Source organism: Amblyomma maculatum, chromosome 1, assembly GCF_055883805.1.
Source record: "Amblyomma maculatum isolate TAMU_Amacu chromosome 1, ASM5588380v1, whole genome shotgun sequence".
In the NCBI taxonomy this organism is placed as follows: domain Eukaryota; kingdom Metazoa; phylum Arthropoda; class Arachnida; order Ixodida; family Ixodidae; genus Amblyomma; species Amblyomma maculatum.
In genome coordinates this window covers 258777802-258791951 of record NC_139344.1, presented here as the reverse complement: position 1 = coordinate 258791951, position 14150 = coordinate 258777802, and the positions used below count along the sequence as shown (strand labels likewise).

General features: G+C 44.6%; 1 protein-coding gene across 4 annotated transcripts in view; it reads right to left on the bottom strand.

Annotated features, from left to right (window-relative positions):
• Positions 1-5762: 5762 nt before the first annotated feature.
• Positions 5763-14150, bottom strand: part of CtBP (C-terminal binding protein) — a 59514-nt gene continuing 51126 nt past the window's right edge. For all 4 annotated transcript variants that reach the window (XM_084590977.1, XM_084590978.1, XM_084590976.1 and 1 more), the window contains one exon: positions 5763-7070. In XM_084590977.1, the coding sequence (XP_084447103.1) occupies positions 6733-7070 (338 nt within the window). In that variant the 3' untranslated portion in view covers positions 5763-6732. The remainder of the gene's footprint in view (positions 7071-14150) is intronic.

Here is a 14150-nt window from a genome sequence, read left to right as displayed (position 1 = left end):
TTATAAGCGATAGCTCATACATCTCTTGCCATCAAAAAGCCGTCAGCGTAGCCGGCATCACGTGTCAGAAATAATCGGGGGCTGTGTAAGAAAATCACATCACGGTAAATTTTACTTCTAGATATACGATTGGTGTGATTGTAATTATTTGATTAATTCAAGAAACAAAAAACTAGAAGGAGGACACTCAAAGGTGTCAAAAATGCTCAGAATGAAAACCAATGCTTGGTGACGCTAAGTAAGAAAATTTAGTTCTATATATGAATTGAATGAGAAATGCGTTCAAAAGTGTCGAACAGCTCAGAATGGAAAGCCAATGTTTGCTGATGCTATACTCGGGGACACGTTTTCTTGGCAATGGAGCCAAAGCTACGGAGCTGAAATGCATCATCTTCCTACGCAGCTGAATATAGTCCCTAATTACATGAGCAGTTTTTGCAAAGACAAATTGAAATCATAGCGCTAGTTATTTACAATAATTTTTTATCACGGAATAGATTTTCCGAAATGAAGCTGTTATGCCTAAAACACTTTTCTTGGTTCCGCCGGGTTTTCTCATCTGATGTCTGTCACGGGTTTTCGAGACGCCCCTACTTTGCAGACAAGATGGCGACAGCTGCCTGTTAAGGTCATTCCGGTTGGTCTGGTTCGTCCACTCCACGAGGGTTGGAAGCGTTTTCACCAGACAAGATTCTATAGTAAACTTCAAGAGACACTGGCTGTCGAAGCAAACAATGAAAATGATCTGCAGAGTCTATGCAGACCGAAAGCCGCGCGGTCGAACTACATGGTGGAGTGACACGTTTGAAGACGCCCCGCCTCCCAACCTTTGTACTCATTGCCAAGAAAAAGTGTCCTCGAGTATAAGCATTGGTGTATAGAAAAAAAATTAAAAATTAGGGCAGATTACGCTCTCGTGTACGACCAATGACATGGCAACGCTGTTTGCATTTGGTGCAGCATGGATGCCTAGATCGGACGCCCGGCAAGGTCAGCTTCGTATTTGTGTGAAGTCATCGGTCATAACTGGTGTGACGTCATGAAGACGTCAGTTCCGGTTATTAGACATGGCTGGATGTGAAGTCAGTTCCGGTAATCAAGAATGCCCAAATGTGACATCATTACTGCAAACACATTCAGCTGTGCATGATACACGGAACCACTGGCTTGAACAGCATCACTGTTAAGAAGTTTCTGCACTAGAAAGTGCACCCACACAAGATGGCATGTACACACATTTACACAGTATTCCGGAGAAGCTATCTTGCGGGACTGCTTTTTTGGGGGAGAAGCATACTTGCCAGCGCAGGAATGGCAAGGCAGCGGGTGCGACAGCAGATCTCAGCATCGTGCTTATGCATAAAGCACACCTGCTCGTAGACTGAGTTTTAAATGCACAGGACCGCAACCCACGCTATTGCAATGCATAGTAAGCCAGATATCACTGCCGTGAGCATTGCCTGCAGCATAGGGAAAGGGAGCGGAGTGCCTGCTTCTGGGCTTGGATAATAGTTGTGCTGCACCAAGAGCAAGACGGACCCTAGGCTAACCTGGCTGGGCAACTCAGAACGGCTGCAAGCAGGATGGGAAGCAAAAATTGGAAGAAAAAACAAAGACAGCACTAGCATGGGATACAGTGAGAGAAAAAGAAGACTAAAAAACTAGACAAATGCTATTTTCAAGCACACAAGACAGTTTCATGCATAATGCAATGAAGTCTCCATTTGCAATTATGCTATACCTGAACTATTTTATCGGTTGTCTAAATGCGACATCTGTCTGGACACATCTAGCATGCTCACATCTTTATGGGCACTTCTGCTAAAATGTGGGAATTCTCTTGTTCCTTCAGTTCATCTTGTAAGGAGTTTACATTCCAAATGTTGCCTGCTACTCCTGCGAGTATCTTAATACTAGCAAAAGTGGACACAGACGCCAAGAAATAGTTACAAGTAATCTAAACTGAAAAATTATACTCCATGTAAATCAGGGAATTATTTTGCTGGGCAACAGACTGTTTAGATGTGCAGGGGACGTTAAAACTCTGGCCGGACCTTTAGCAGGATGTTAATTAGAAACTAACTTTGTGCAATTCATTCACAAAGGAATGGGCAATCAGATGACACAAAATTAAAGAAAAAAATTTCTAAAAATTATTGAAATAGTTTCCAATGCGGCCAACTGATAACTGACCGCAGTATGAGCAAGCAGAGCACTGCAGTACAGAAGAAACAAGGACTTCTATTTCATCATACATGGCATTCAAAAAAGCACGAAACAACCTGAAGCAAACACCTGCATTAAAACCTTGGCTTTACTCGTGCATCCCACATGGTCACATATACGTAGTTTGATTTGGGCTATGAGGAACGCTGTAGTCCACTACGGCGTTCCAGAAATTTGAACGACCTTGGGTTCTTTAACATGCACTGAAATCCCATAACCATAGCCTCCTATAATATCCAAGCTCGTCAGGTTCAAGGCCGTGGTGGCAGAAAGAATAGTGCTTTTTTAGCGTGTGGGCGATATGGCAGTTACTTGTGTGCCACTAGTGGCAGCACGTTGTTTAGGGGGCTATACTTTTCACCGATTCGTCTGAAGTTCCTACAGAGAAACAGTACAAGCAATGAATTGCACGACCTGTGTCTGCAATAAAACACTGCAACACTGAAGTATAACCTTTATGAATTAATTAAACGACTAATTCTAAGCAAAAAAGGAGCTTTTGAGCCTTATTACTACTCAAATCATTTAATACCCTAGCATAAACACACGCAGTCTACTCGAACAGCGATGCAGATGGCAGTGCTGGAGACTTGCAGTCTGACAAACAACAGTTTAGCATATTTATGTCCCCAAGGAACAACCCCTGGTTGCATATTCAGAACTAGAGTGACAGTGGTGTAGTGATGCACAGGACCGACTGCAACTGCACACGTCCTACTTGATCCGCTGTCTTGAATACTTAATCACTTATTTACAGCAAGAAGAGCATAGCTTTGCGCTCACTGGGAAGAAGTGCTGTCTACATTGCTGCAGTTCTGGCTAGGTGCTCTACAAGGACAAGCTATTATTTTGCACTGCTCCTGAAGACAGAATTCGAAGGGCATGGCTGAAAATGGATGTGCCTCCAACCTAAAAAAAATTCAAAACACTCAAACATGATTATGCATCAAAATTAAGTGCTTGTGCCAAGCGGCACAGTAGCAAAAAGTCCCTCCAGTACTACTGCTGCTCACTGTGGACGCGCCGTGCCAACTGAACGCGCCTCGCGGCACTTTCAGATCACCTCGTCCATCGAGCGTTAGGGAGCCCAAGTGAGTGGGAGGCCTGGTTGTGAGCACCACTTTGTGTCGAGTGACACAACTAGGTACTCGTCATGATGAATGAATGGCGCTGATCCGCTGTAAGCCGCACGCATCGCAAGTGCAGATCACCATGCTAGTTAGAAGCGCAGTGCATGAAACGGGAGTCTTGCAATGCGAGGGCCTGCTTGCTGAAAATTACTTCATCACGGCAAACACCTAGTTTTCAGCACACCTCACAAAGTGGCACCAGCAAAACCAGGCTTTTAGATAACAATCTTGAAGGGCTGTGTGGCACTGAATGACTAGGCATGGAAATTATAGGAGGCTATGCAACAGCACATGGGCACCTTGATTTTCACCATTGAAAAGCGAATGCCATAGCTAGGATCAAACCTGCTTTCTTGGGATGAGCAGTTGAAAACCACTGCGCCACAGTGGCAGGACCATCTCTTATAGTTTACGCTCTATCCAAACAACGGTTCATTTGAACTGCTGATAAAATGCTTTGAGTTTCAGTTTGATGGCACCACCACAATGTTTCATACTTCTTGAAGTGGTAACCGATGGTCCACCAGAACCGTCCTCATTAGGCATATGCCATTGGGCCACAACAGATGCTGGCGTGGTAACTCACATACTACACTGTGCTGAAACGAATTACCGTTTAGCAGCTGGGACCATGTAGGGTATTGCCACGACAGCATGGAATAGTTATATGAAAATGTGCACATCCACTAACTGAAAACATTTTACAAAAACATTCAACTGATTTCTAGAGGAATTGTCGCAAAACAGGGCACTTCAAACACCGTTCTTAATGCAGACCGTGCGTCACTGTAGTGCTCTCAACATGTAAATGGCTGGCACAGCACATAGGGTTTATTAACCCCAATCTGCACACAAGCTACAAAGCACATCAGGGGGTGGTTCTGGGATAATTTAAACAATCTGTTTTTTAATGTACAACAACACTGCGGGATATATGGCTGCTTTAGGATTTCACTGAATTGTGACAAATGTGGCTGGCATTCAGTCCCAGCCCCTTGCAGAAAAGTGCCTCAGGCATTGTGCAGACACTGGTGAGTCTTTCAGAATGTAAACAAGATCTATGGAGTGAGCTGTAATGACAGCAATAGCCAAACTGTTTCATGAAGTGATCTACGTGCACAAAACACTCATATTTCAATGTTGGCCACAGCCCATGGTTAATACCTTGGGAGGTATGGCAGGAATTTACTTTTCTCCCTATTTTCTATGTTCTATCAGGAAATGAAACACAGCAACATAGCTGTCTCAAAAAAAACTAAAGCAACTGCATTAGCAGTCTGGGAAGCAGTCTTGATGCCCCTGAAGTGCACTAATATTCAGCAACCCTTATTTAAAATCCTTATGCTCTTCTTGTTACAGGGTTATGTTTCATGTCTCATTTGTTCCCAACAGTACCTAGGCACATTCCAGATAATATGAGCCATTCCTGCTACATTCTGTTTGCCAAAAGAGCAAAAGATAAGGCTCCATTGCTCCACTTGACATTTCCTAATATTATCAGCAATTTCTCAATCACCTGTAATGCAATGAAAACCTACATGCAATTAATGCAACTGGGTGAGACCACAGGTTGTTGCTTTCCAACCGTTTATTTCACTTGGAGCCAGGTGGTCGTCAAATCCAAAGGAAAAGAAAAAATTGTTCACTGCCTGAAGGGAGGCAACATGAGGGTAGCGGAAAGCAAACAAGGTGTTTTTTTTTTTTTTTTGAGGTGATATATTTGCAACTGTTGATTACAACACATGCACGCGCGCACACACAAAAAAAGACAAGCAGCACCACAAAATAATGTATATAATGTTCAAGGTCTTGGGGTAAAATGCACTTCCATTCATTCAGTGTTCTAATCAAGGCAAACCCCAATTTTGCCCAGACACAAGAACTATGCTTTTTTTTTGTTTTGTGAGGAGTATTGTATGTACATCAGTGGTGTCTGTGTGTTACCATGCAAATTTCACAATTCCGCATTCAAAAGTAAATTGGGTAAAGCCGGGATTCCCTATGCCACACAGACAGGCCAAGGCTGCAAAACTGCGTGAATAGTGACCCAGTTTAAAACTGTACTGAAAATGCTGCAGTTACTGAGGAAGCGGCTGGCATAGTTCCAATGTAGACAAATGTAGGCCACTCTGGCTGCTGGAGTGCACCGCAACGCTTCAGCAGTAGGGGGAGTGACCGCTGAAACAAGGGCATCCTAGCAATGCTGTCCTGAATGTGGGGCCTTGAAATGAAGTGTGAGGGAATGCCATGACCAGGTGGAACCATCACCATGTAGAACCCATCTAAAAACAGCTGCAAGGTGACCAAAGGCTAGCCTGCCAACACCTTGCAGCAGGCACTTGTTAAAAGCAGATTGCCCTCATCCACAATACCTCAAAATGCAAGAAAAGCCTTGGCACAAGCTGCCTGTATAACATCCATATATCAAATGAACAAGAGTTTTTTTTTTTTCTTTTTCAGCCTTGTCCTGCGTCTGGCAGGGATGACATGAAATATTCGTTTTAACATAAAACAATTGCACTTTTCCAACTAGCGGAGTTTTATTTTTCAATGCCACCTCTAATGAAGTAAAGTGTCCGATACATGCCCAGGTATTTTTGTACTATGCCTTTCTGGCAAAAACAAAAACAAAGGCAGTGCAGCACCTTAAACTACACAATGACAGTGGCCAATAAAAGTGCAATTTTGATTAACCCACCAGTGGAAAGGGTAATGAGGATGCACCTTTTAATTTAATGCAGCTACACTCACACAAGCAAACTTGTATAATGAAATGCACAGAACTTTTGGCAATTTGACAAACCCAATTGGAATCAACACAAAAAGCAACTATGGACTGTGCAAAGGGCGAACCAGGAATATTCCTGGCACAGAGCACTTATCCACGTGAATGACTATAGCAACTAAGAGAAATGAAATGCACAAAAAACAAGGGTAGAGAAGAGAGAGAGAAGGAGCCAAGCAAAACGCCACGTGTGGTCCTACAGTACACTATTGATTCTCCTCCCTCTGCACCAGTGGGGAAGTGTCCCCAGGCACCACAAGACCTGCGCAAGAACCAGCCCAAGAGGAAGGCTACCCTGAACAGCCCAGAGGCGCAAGCAGCTACCCAGCGGGGAGAGGACGCCGACCGGCGCCTGCTACAGCGGCACAGAAGGAACCGAGAGACACAGCAGGACGTTAAAAGGTGCCAAGTTTTATTTGGGACTGCCACCCATCAAATGTTAATGCACACATGAACGAGAAGAAGGGGGAAGCCTAAAGCAGCCAACTAAAAGAGAGAGCGCCTAGCTAGAGGGGGTGGGTCAAACGGAAGCACACAACACAGGAGACGGCGAGACAGAAGGAATGAAGGAGGGGCCCCTGGAATGATATGTCAGTGCACCTCCGAGCTCTCGGGCTTGGGGGCCAGATGGTTGGCCGAGTCCTGCAGGTGCGAGGTCGAATGCGGCACGCCGGGCGCCAGGGGCTCCAGAGCCGTTGTCGAGTGGGGCACACCCATGGGGTTGTAGTTGTAGGCACCACCATTGATGCCATCCCCATAGCCCGTGAAGTACTCCTTGTTGACGCAGTTGCGCAGAGAGTCCGGGATGCGCCCCACTATCGCCCGACGAATCTCAGAGGCTGCCATCTCACGCAGCTCAGTGCAGCTGGCATCACTGTACCAGGCGGCATGTGGCGTGCAGATCAGATTGGGTGCCTCCTTCAAGGGTCCTGCAACAATGCATCAGCTACAGTTCAAAACCCAGTCCTAACAGGCTAGGATTCATAACAAAAGTGAGCATTAGTGTAGACATAGGTTACACATATGCTAATGCTATGCACTGTCAAACCTGCGAAGAGTGCAGAGGTGATGTTCTTAGTGCACGACTTTCACGTGTGCTAAACTATTGAAACATGGTGCACTTCGTAGCAGGTCGTGTTGCTTCGGAGTGATCTTGTCATTGTTCAAGTTTTTCAGTAAGTTCACTGCTCATAGACGCACATGTGGTCTCATCTGGCCAAAGCACATCCATAAGTGACAAATTTCGATTTCGTTTTCAGGGTGATGATTTTTGGATAAAATGGTTTCACTTCTAAAAACCAGATACCACCACACCACTCCATTTGTGTACGTTGAACTAAATTTGTGGATATGGCTGAAGTGTAATGTCAACCAGACAGGAACAAACTAGCCTTCGTACGAAATACTACAGTCATTTAGTCAAAGCAGCACATAAAAGCAAATATCTACACTGTGGGGATACACAGGAATCTATAATAGCCGCGCGTAATTCTCATGCGAGATTGCGCATGCTGATAGGGGGGACGGTGAGGAGAGGGCACTCTGGCCACTCTCCACTGCCTCTCAGTCTTCTGCAGTGACGCGGGTTTCCCTCTCTCCTCCCCCGTGGTCAGACAAGTAGGGGCTTTTCGGTGGTTGATTGTGCACGTGCGCGGCTGTATTTTTTGCCGGGGTGACCGCCGCCATCACCCAGAATTGCCCGATCATCGTACGCACTTACTGCTGTGGGCTGTGAGCGCAAAGCCACGCCATTTGAGCAGAACACTCTTCTCACCTCCTTGTGTGTGCTTCCCTATTCGGCGGCTTTTACTTCACCCCCGTACAAGAGCGGGACGTTCGCTCGCTACGGCGGTTGAATTTCAGTTTTGTCTTGTCGTTACTCGAGCATAACAAAGCCTGTTCGAGTACGTAACTTGGCGTTTGTCCCCTCTGTCCTGAACCAGTCAAAGTGGTGACTTCTTGCACCGTGGTTTGGGAGTCGCAGCTCAGTTAGGGCTGGCAGGCCGGGGCTAGAAGGCGACTGCAGCGTCTAGTCCCCTTTGGCGCATTATTTCAAGAGTAACCCCCATAACATCAATGGCAACACTCATGCTTAGTCACCAGCTGTTTAAGAGATCATACAGAGAAAGAAAGAGTGGGTTAACGTCAGTAACAGAACATGCTACTTCTGAATGACTCAAGGAATGAGTCTGCCAGGTTGCTCCCAAGAATAGGCACCAGTAGTCTGCGCAGCTATGACCTGTGGTATTCTGGCTCCAAGGACGATAACAGTCAGCTTTTCCGTTAGAAGCCATGATTGCAAAAAGCAAGTGTAATTTATTTCTGATAAGCTTCAGTCTATTTGCTAACAGCTAATGACGCCTTTGCCATCATACCCTATGGTTACTTGCTAACAAATCTACACCTGCTTTCGGTAGCAATGCCTAGAGACATCTAGTGTTTTTAAACATCTTTTCAGTGGAACTTAATCACTGATGTGGATCCTTGTTGTGAACCCTGCACGTGATGGCCCAAGATGTCACTTAAAGGCAAAATGACAAAGATGTTTCTCGATTACACAGCGAGAAAAGCCATGGACGTGCAAACCTTTAAAACTGGGTGGCTATACACTGCAACGCATGCTTGAAAAGGTCACCTTTAAAATTAAAAGCAGTATAACTCCCATATTGCGTTAGCATGTGCTCAGGTAGGGCATGCAGAGATTTAACTTCGAGGCTTCCAGTGTGAAAGTTATGCAGTCCCATGAAAAGTTGTCCAGAGCCACTGGTGGTTGATTTGCTACTCATCTTGTTACTGAAGAATCAAATAGGTGCCAGAGCAGCTGTATTTAATTTGTGGTGGAATGCAACGCTCGCGGGTAGTGCAGCATCTGCTTTCTCTTAAATCAAAAACAGCATATCTGCTCTGTAAAAAATAATGCCGAATTCACACGTCAGCCATGACCGACCATGGATCCAGAGTTCAAAAAAGGCAGCTTCCCCCCCCCCCCCCCCCCCACACATGCATGCACGCACACACTAGGGGTGTTCGAATGTACAAAATTTTGAATACAAATCGAATATTTTAGTTAACCAACTCGCATTCAAAAAATTTGTATTTGGAACTTTTCAAAGTCATCGCCATACATGCTTCATCGCAAAGCTTGACCACACTGACTGCAGTGAAGCATCCTAACAAGACGGGGACGTTATGCTAAGAGGGCCTTCCCTACAGTGTGCGCAAAGCGAAGCACTTGGCCATAGTTCAGCAGTTTTATTAGGCCCATTCCATGACTGAAGCCTTTGGTAAATTTGGACATTTTGTTCTTGAAGCCCAAATTATCAAGTGTGTACTGTGTTCAGCAGCATTTTTTGCAATGTTATCAGGAGTGTTTCGCAATTTAATTTGGCTACAAAATGAGTCCTTCAAACCCACTTGGTAACTAATGTCGTTTCCATCAAATGTCCTTATATTTTCTCGTGTGGCTGCAAACAAATGTGAGGATGGAAATCACATTAAAATTTCCACGTGGCAAGAGCACCACCTACCGTATTTACTCGCATAATGCTCGCACCCCCAACATTGGGCGTCAAAAATTGTAATTTTTTTTCGTCGCATAATCATCGCAACACCAATATTACCACAGCGAGAGTCATCTGCTAGTAGTAAAAAGAGCCATATTTGCAAAAGAGCGTTACTGAACCTAGCTGGCTTCGTTGTGTGCACGCGCTACCAGGCGGCGATAGCGTGCTTGGGTAGATCATCGGTTATGCTCGTCTTTTTTTTTTTTTTACCTCCATGATACTCACAGTCGTCGCCATTTTGCAAAATGTCTCCGTGTCTAGTTATTAATTCGTTCCGTCTGTGTTGCTTGCTTTTTTCCACAGTCTACTGTGTTCTTGGTGCCGCATCGCGATGGGGTGGTATGCAAGTTATACAGCTGCTTTTAAGCTGAAAGCTTGGCTCGGCGTCAACGAGTTCTACGTAGTACGATACTGGAGACAGCGACTGCAGTGTCGACACGGACTCGGATCAAGTCTGTGATCAAAAGTAGAACTGTTTGGTCTGCTGTGAGCATTACACCACGGAATGCGGGAGTGATGACGAGGCTTGGTGCGGTACATGAAGTGCTTTTGGTGACCCTGTACTTTCATAACAAGAGTAAGCTCTGCTTGAAAGTAATGTTTTGGTTATATTTACAATAGCTGACCTAAGAATCTTGATTCGCACCTATTTAAATTTACTTTTAGCGCTCTAAAACATTAGCTCGAAAATTTTTCCCGCATAATTATTTCCCGCACACCACTTCTTTAAAACGTTCCTGGTGAGTACTTGATTTCCATTTTCCAAACACAGGCTTTATCAAATGAAGTTTGTTATTTACTGCATTATTCCAAGTGGACTGCCATTTACCTTTCTGTTTACAATGCGCTAACTTCATGCAATCTTTTAATGGTAAACATACTCTTTTTTGTTTCTCTCGAGCTTGAGCCACACATGCATCTGCTCTCTAATTCCCTTTGATTCCTACATGACTTGGGACACAACAAAATTTCATGTTCAGTCTCTGTGCAGTGGCAGTTGTTATGTTGTGTATGATATTGCCTATTAACCCTTTGACTGTCGAATATTCTGAAAAAAAAAAAAAAAGAAAAAATCACATTCACCTCCATTGTCGATTTTTTTTTACGTTTAGCGAATTACCCGTAAGGCAAAAACAGTCAAAGGGTTAATGGTGTAGCTGCATTTCTAGGGTGAAGGGCGGTGAGTACACTCAGGGAATCTGTGTAAACGATACCGTTCTTCGTATTCTTGTTTATTGCTGTTTCAACTGCTAAGGAGACAGCGTAACACTCCGCAGTGAAAATGAAAGCACATTGAGACAACCTTACAACTTTTTCTCTTATCTTCTACTATGGCACTGCTATAAGTGTGAAGGCGAATCCATTTGGGAAATTGTACCAAGGTGGCAGAGGGTGGAGACAGTCATCAGGCAGTGTATCAAGTATGTTCAAATTTCGACACATGAAGCAGGATCGGCCTTACTGCTCGAGGCTTGTTATTGAACAGTGTTCTAGAGTAACAAAAGGTGCTTCGGTAGTGAACAAATTTTCAGCATGTAAGAAAGTGTGAGCATGGTTCTTCTGTCTGAAAGTGGCTCGTCTGTTTCCACGTAAAGGCTTTGTACGGGCGATGTCCTGTAGGCACCTGTTGACAAGCGCAAACCTAAGTTGTGCAATGGGTCCAGTCGTTTCAGGTATGAGGACCTTGAAGACCCCTACACTATGCTACTATAATCTAGGCGTGAGCGCACGATAGGACAATAAACCTGTAAAAGGTATGTCCTGTCTGATCCCCAGCGTTTATGGCATTAAGAACACGAGCCGAGCTCGGATCCGGATTCGAAACAAGTATCGAGTAGTGTTTTTTCTTATATTATCCTCGTCTATCTCATTTTATAGTCCCGCTGATGATGACAGTGTTTATTAATAAAACCTGCAGAACACTGAAATGTGCATATTCCGTTGACTATGTATTTGTATAGCAATCATAATCAAAAATAATCACTACGCTCATTCCCTGAAACATTCCCTGAAGTCTTGACAGTGGGGGCGTGCCACTGCCAGAAACATAAGACAGCGAAAGGGTTAACAGCTGACAAGTTTACTGAAGTACTACTCAGTTCACTTCAGCGAGGTTACTTTGGAAGGTACAGAAAATGGGCCACCCAAGGTATACCAGGGTTTCAAACAACCACCATGTGAACTAAATGGTGACTACTGCTCCCAGAAAATATTACCGAAGTCAGATTGTTATGTTCGTGGTGCACCGTAACCCAAAGGCACACACACAGATATACCGTTTGAATAGGCCTGTTTGAACACCAAGATGTAGATATCTGTAGGGGGAATGAACACGATATGTTGCTGAACTTTATATATCTGCTTGATTTCACCAGTCTTCATAAAAACTAACGGTAGGCAGTGGTGACGGGAGGTTTCACAATACTTTTGTGGTGCACATAGCCTCCCACCACCACCACTGCTTTCTGATAACATCGAGCGGGTGGCTCGACAGTTTCAAAACAGGACATGGCCTGTCGTACAGAACCATTTCCAGCAAAGGAAAGTCTGCCGACGAAGGTGAAGTCTCTATACTCAGTTTCATACATCAGGTGCAACGCAGTGAAAGCTACGCAAGTAGTCCGCAAGAAAAGAAAAAAAGAAAAAAAAGAAGAGGCATATCACTATGTGCTCGTTTTGTGGCCGAGTCGTTTCTGCAGAAACGGGCGCTATTCCGAGCATACACATTTGCAATAACTTGCTTCGCGTGCCTGGACATCTTCGCATTGCGGATGTGACAGAAAAAATCTCTGAAGAGGCAGTCGGGCAGCAAAACCTCGACACGAAAGAAAACGACAAACCAAAACAAGCAAATTCACTAAATCCGATCCTTTCTCCCTAAAAAGAAGGTGCTTTTTATGAAGTTGACGGCAAATATATGCTTGCAGACAAAGCAACTATTATTTCCTCTCGTCACGAGCAGGCACTATACTTCATCGCGGATGCGGGGAGCGCAAACAAGAGCGCTAGCTTTGGCAGGGTTGCACTTGATGTACAAAACGAAGTATAACTCGCTTTCAGCTCTGCAGGCGGTAATTTCGCAGTACCAACCACAGAATATCTGCAATGCAGATGAAGCTCGACTTTTCATCAGCTTTCAGCCCGAGAAATGTCTCAGCATTACATTAAAGGCAAGACATGTTAAGGAGGCAAAAAGAGCAAAGAAAGAGTGACTGTATTATCTGCAACGCAGACTGGACTGAAATGCTTAACTACGGTCACTGGAAAGTTTTAGAAGGCACACTGCTTCTCCAGTAACCCAGGCCTTCCTGTCATTTACAAGGCAAAAAATTAGAGGGTCTTTCAGATGTCTCTTAAGAGGATAATCCCTACCCTTTCCCCTTTATCTCCTATCATTTGCCTCTTATAGGCGTTCGTTGCAGTGCTACATATAATTATAATTGGTTTACAAGAAAGGAAAGGCGTATCCATCACACACCCTTCTGGATGCCCGGATGCGTGCAGAAAATCGTAAATTTTTTCTCTTTGCTGACCATTGTGCCACATACCCTGTCGACGCTTCGTGGCTGCAAAACGTGAAAGTTACCTTCTTGCTGCCCAACAGCATAAATCAGTTCCTTGATGCAGGCATAATGAAAAGTGTTTCACTTAAGGAGCATATTAGTGCAACGCTTCTTGGCAAAAATCGACCGGAAAGATGCAAGCTTGAAGGTGGACGTTCATGATGCTATTTTCTGGCTATGTTATGGAATTGCGTCAAACCGGTAATGATTGCCTACTGCTTCAAGAAGTGTGGCATTTTTTGTTCGCCTGGCAATGCCATGGAGCATGAAGATGACGGTAGCGAGATTGACATCCCAGATTGGGGTGATTTACACGTAGACATGTCTCTGGAAGAATTTGTATCGGCGAACAGCCAACTGGCGACCTGCAAATTACGCAGTGTTCAAGATACCCTAGCCGGTGCTACCACTGAAGAGAAGAGCGAAGGGGATGTCGATGACCAAGATGCAGGAGAGTGTAGTGGTGATCATCAGCTGTTTTCTACCGACAGTGCACTCAAAGCTTTGGACGTGCTTCATGGCCTTGTTGCGTGTACAGGACTGAGTGATAAAACTGCTACTCGCCTTTACGAGTTTCAAAAAGCTTGCTGCAGGACATCAAAGAACAAAAAGTCTACCGCCTTAGTGATGGATTATTTTAAAGTGCTTTAATAAAAGGAAGTTTTGTGCCAGGTATGTGTATTTGCAGTCTTTTGGAGCCTGTTTAATAATACGATTTTTAGATAATGTGTTTTTATATGCAATGCGCGTGAGAATCGTATTAACCAGATCCCACTGTATTTTTCCGGTATCGGCGAGCACCACCGAGGACGGCTAGAGAGTGCTTTTAACCCTTTCGCTGTCTGCCGTTTTTTGGCCATGACGCACCCCCAGTGTCGGCTTG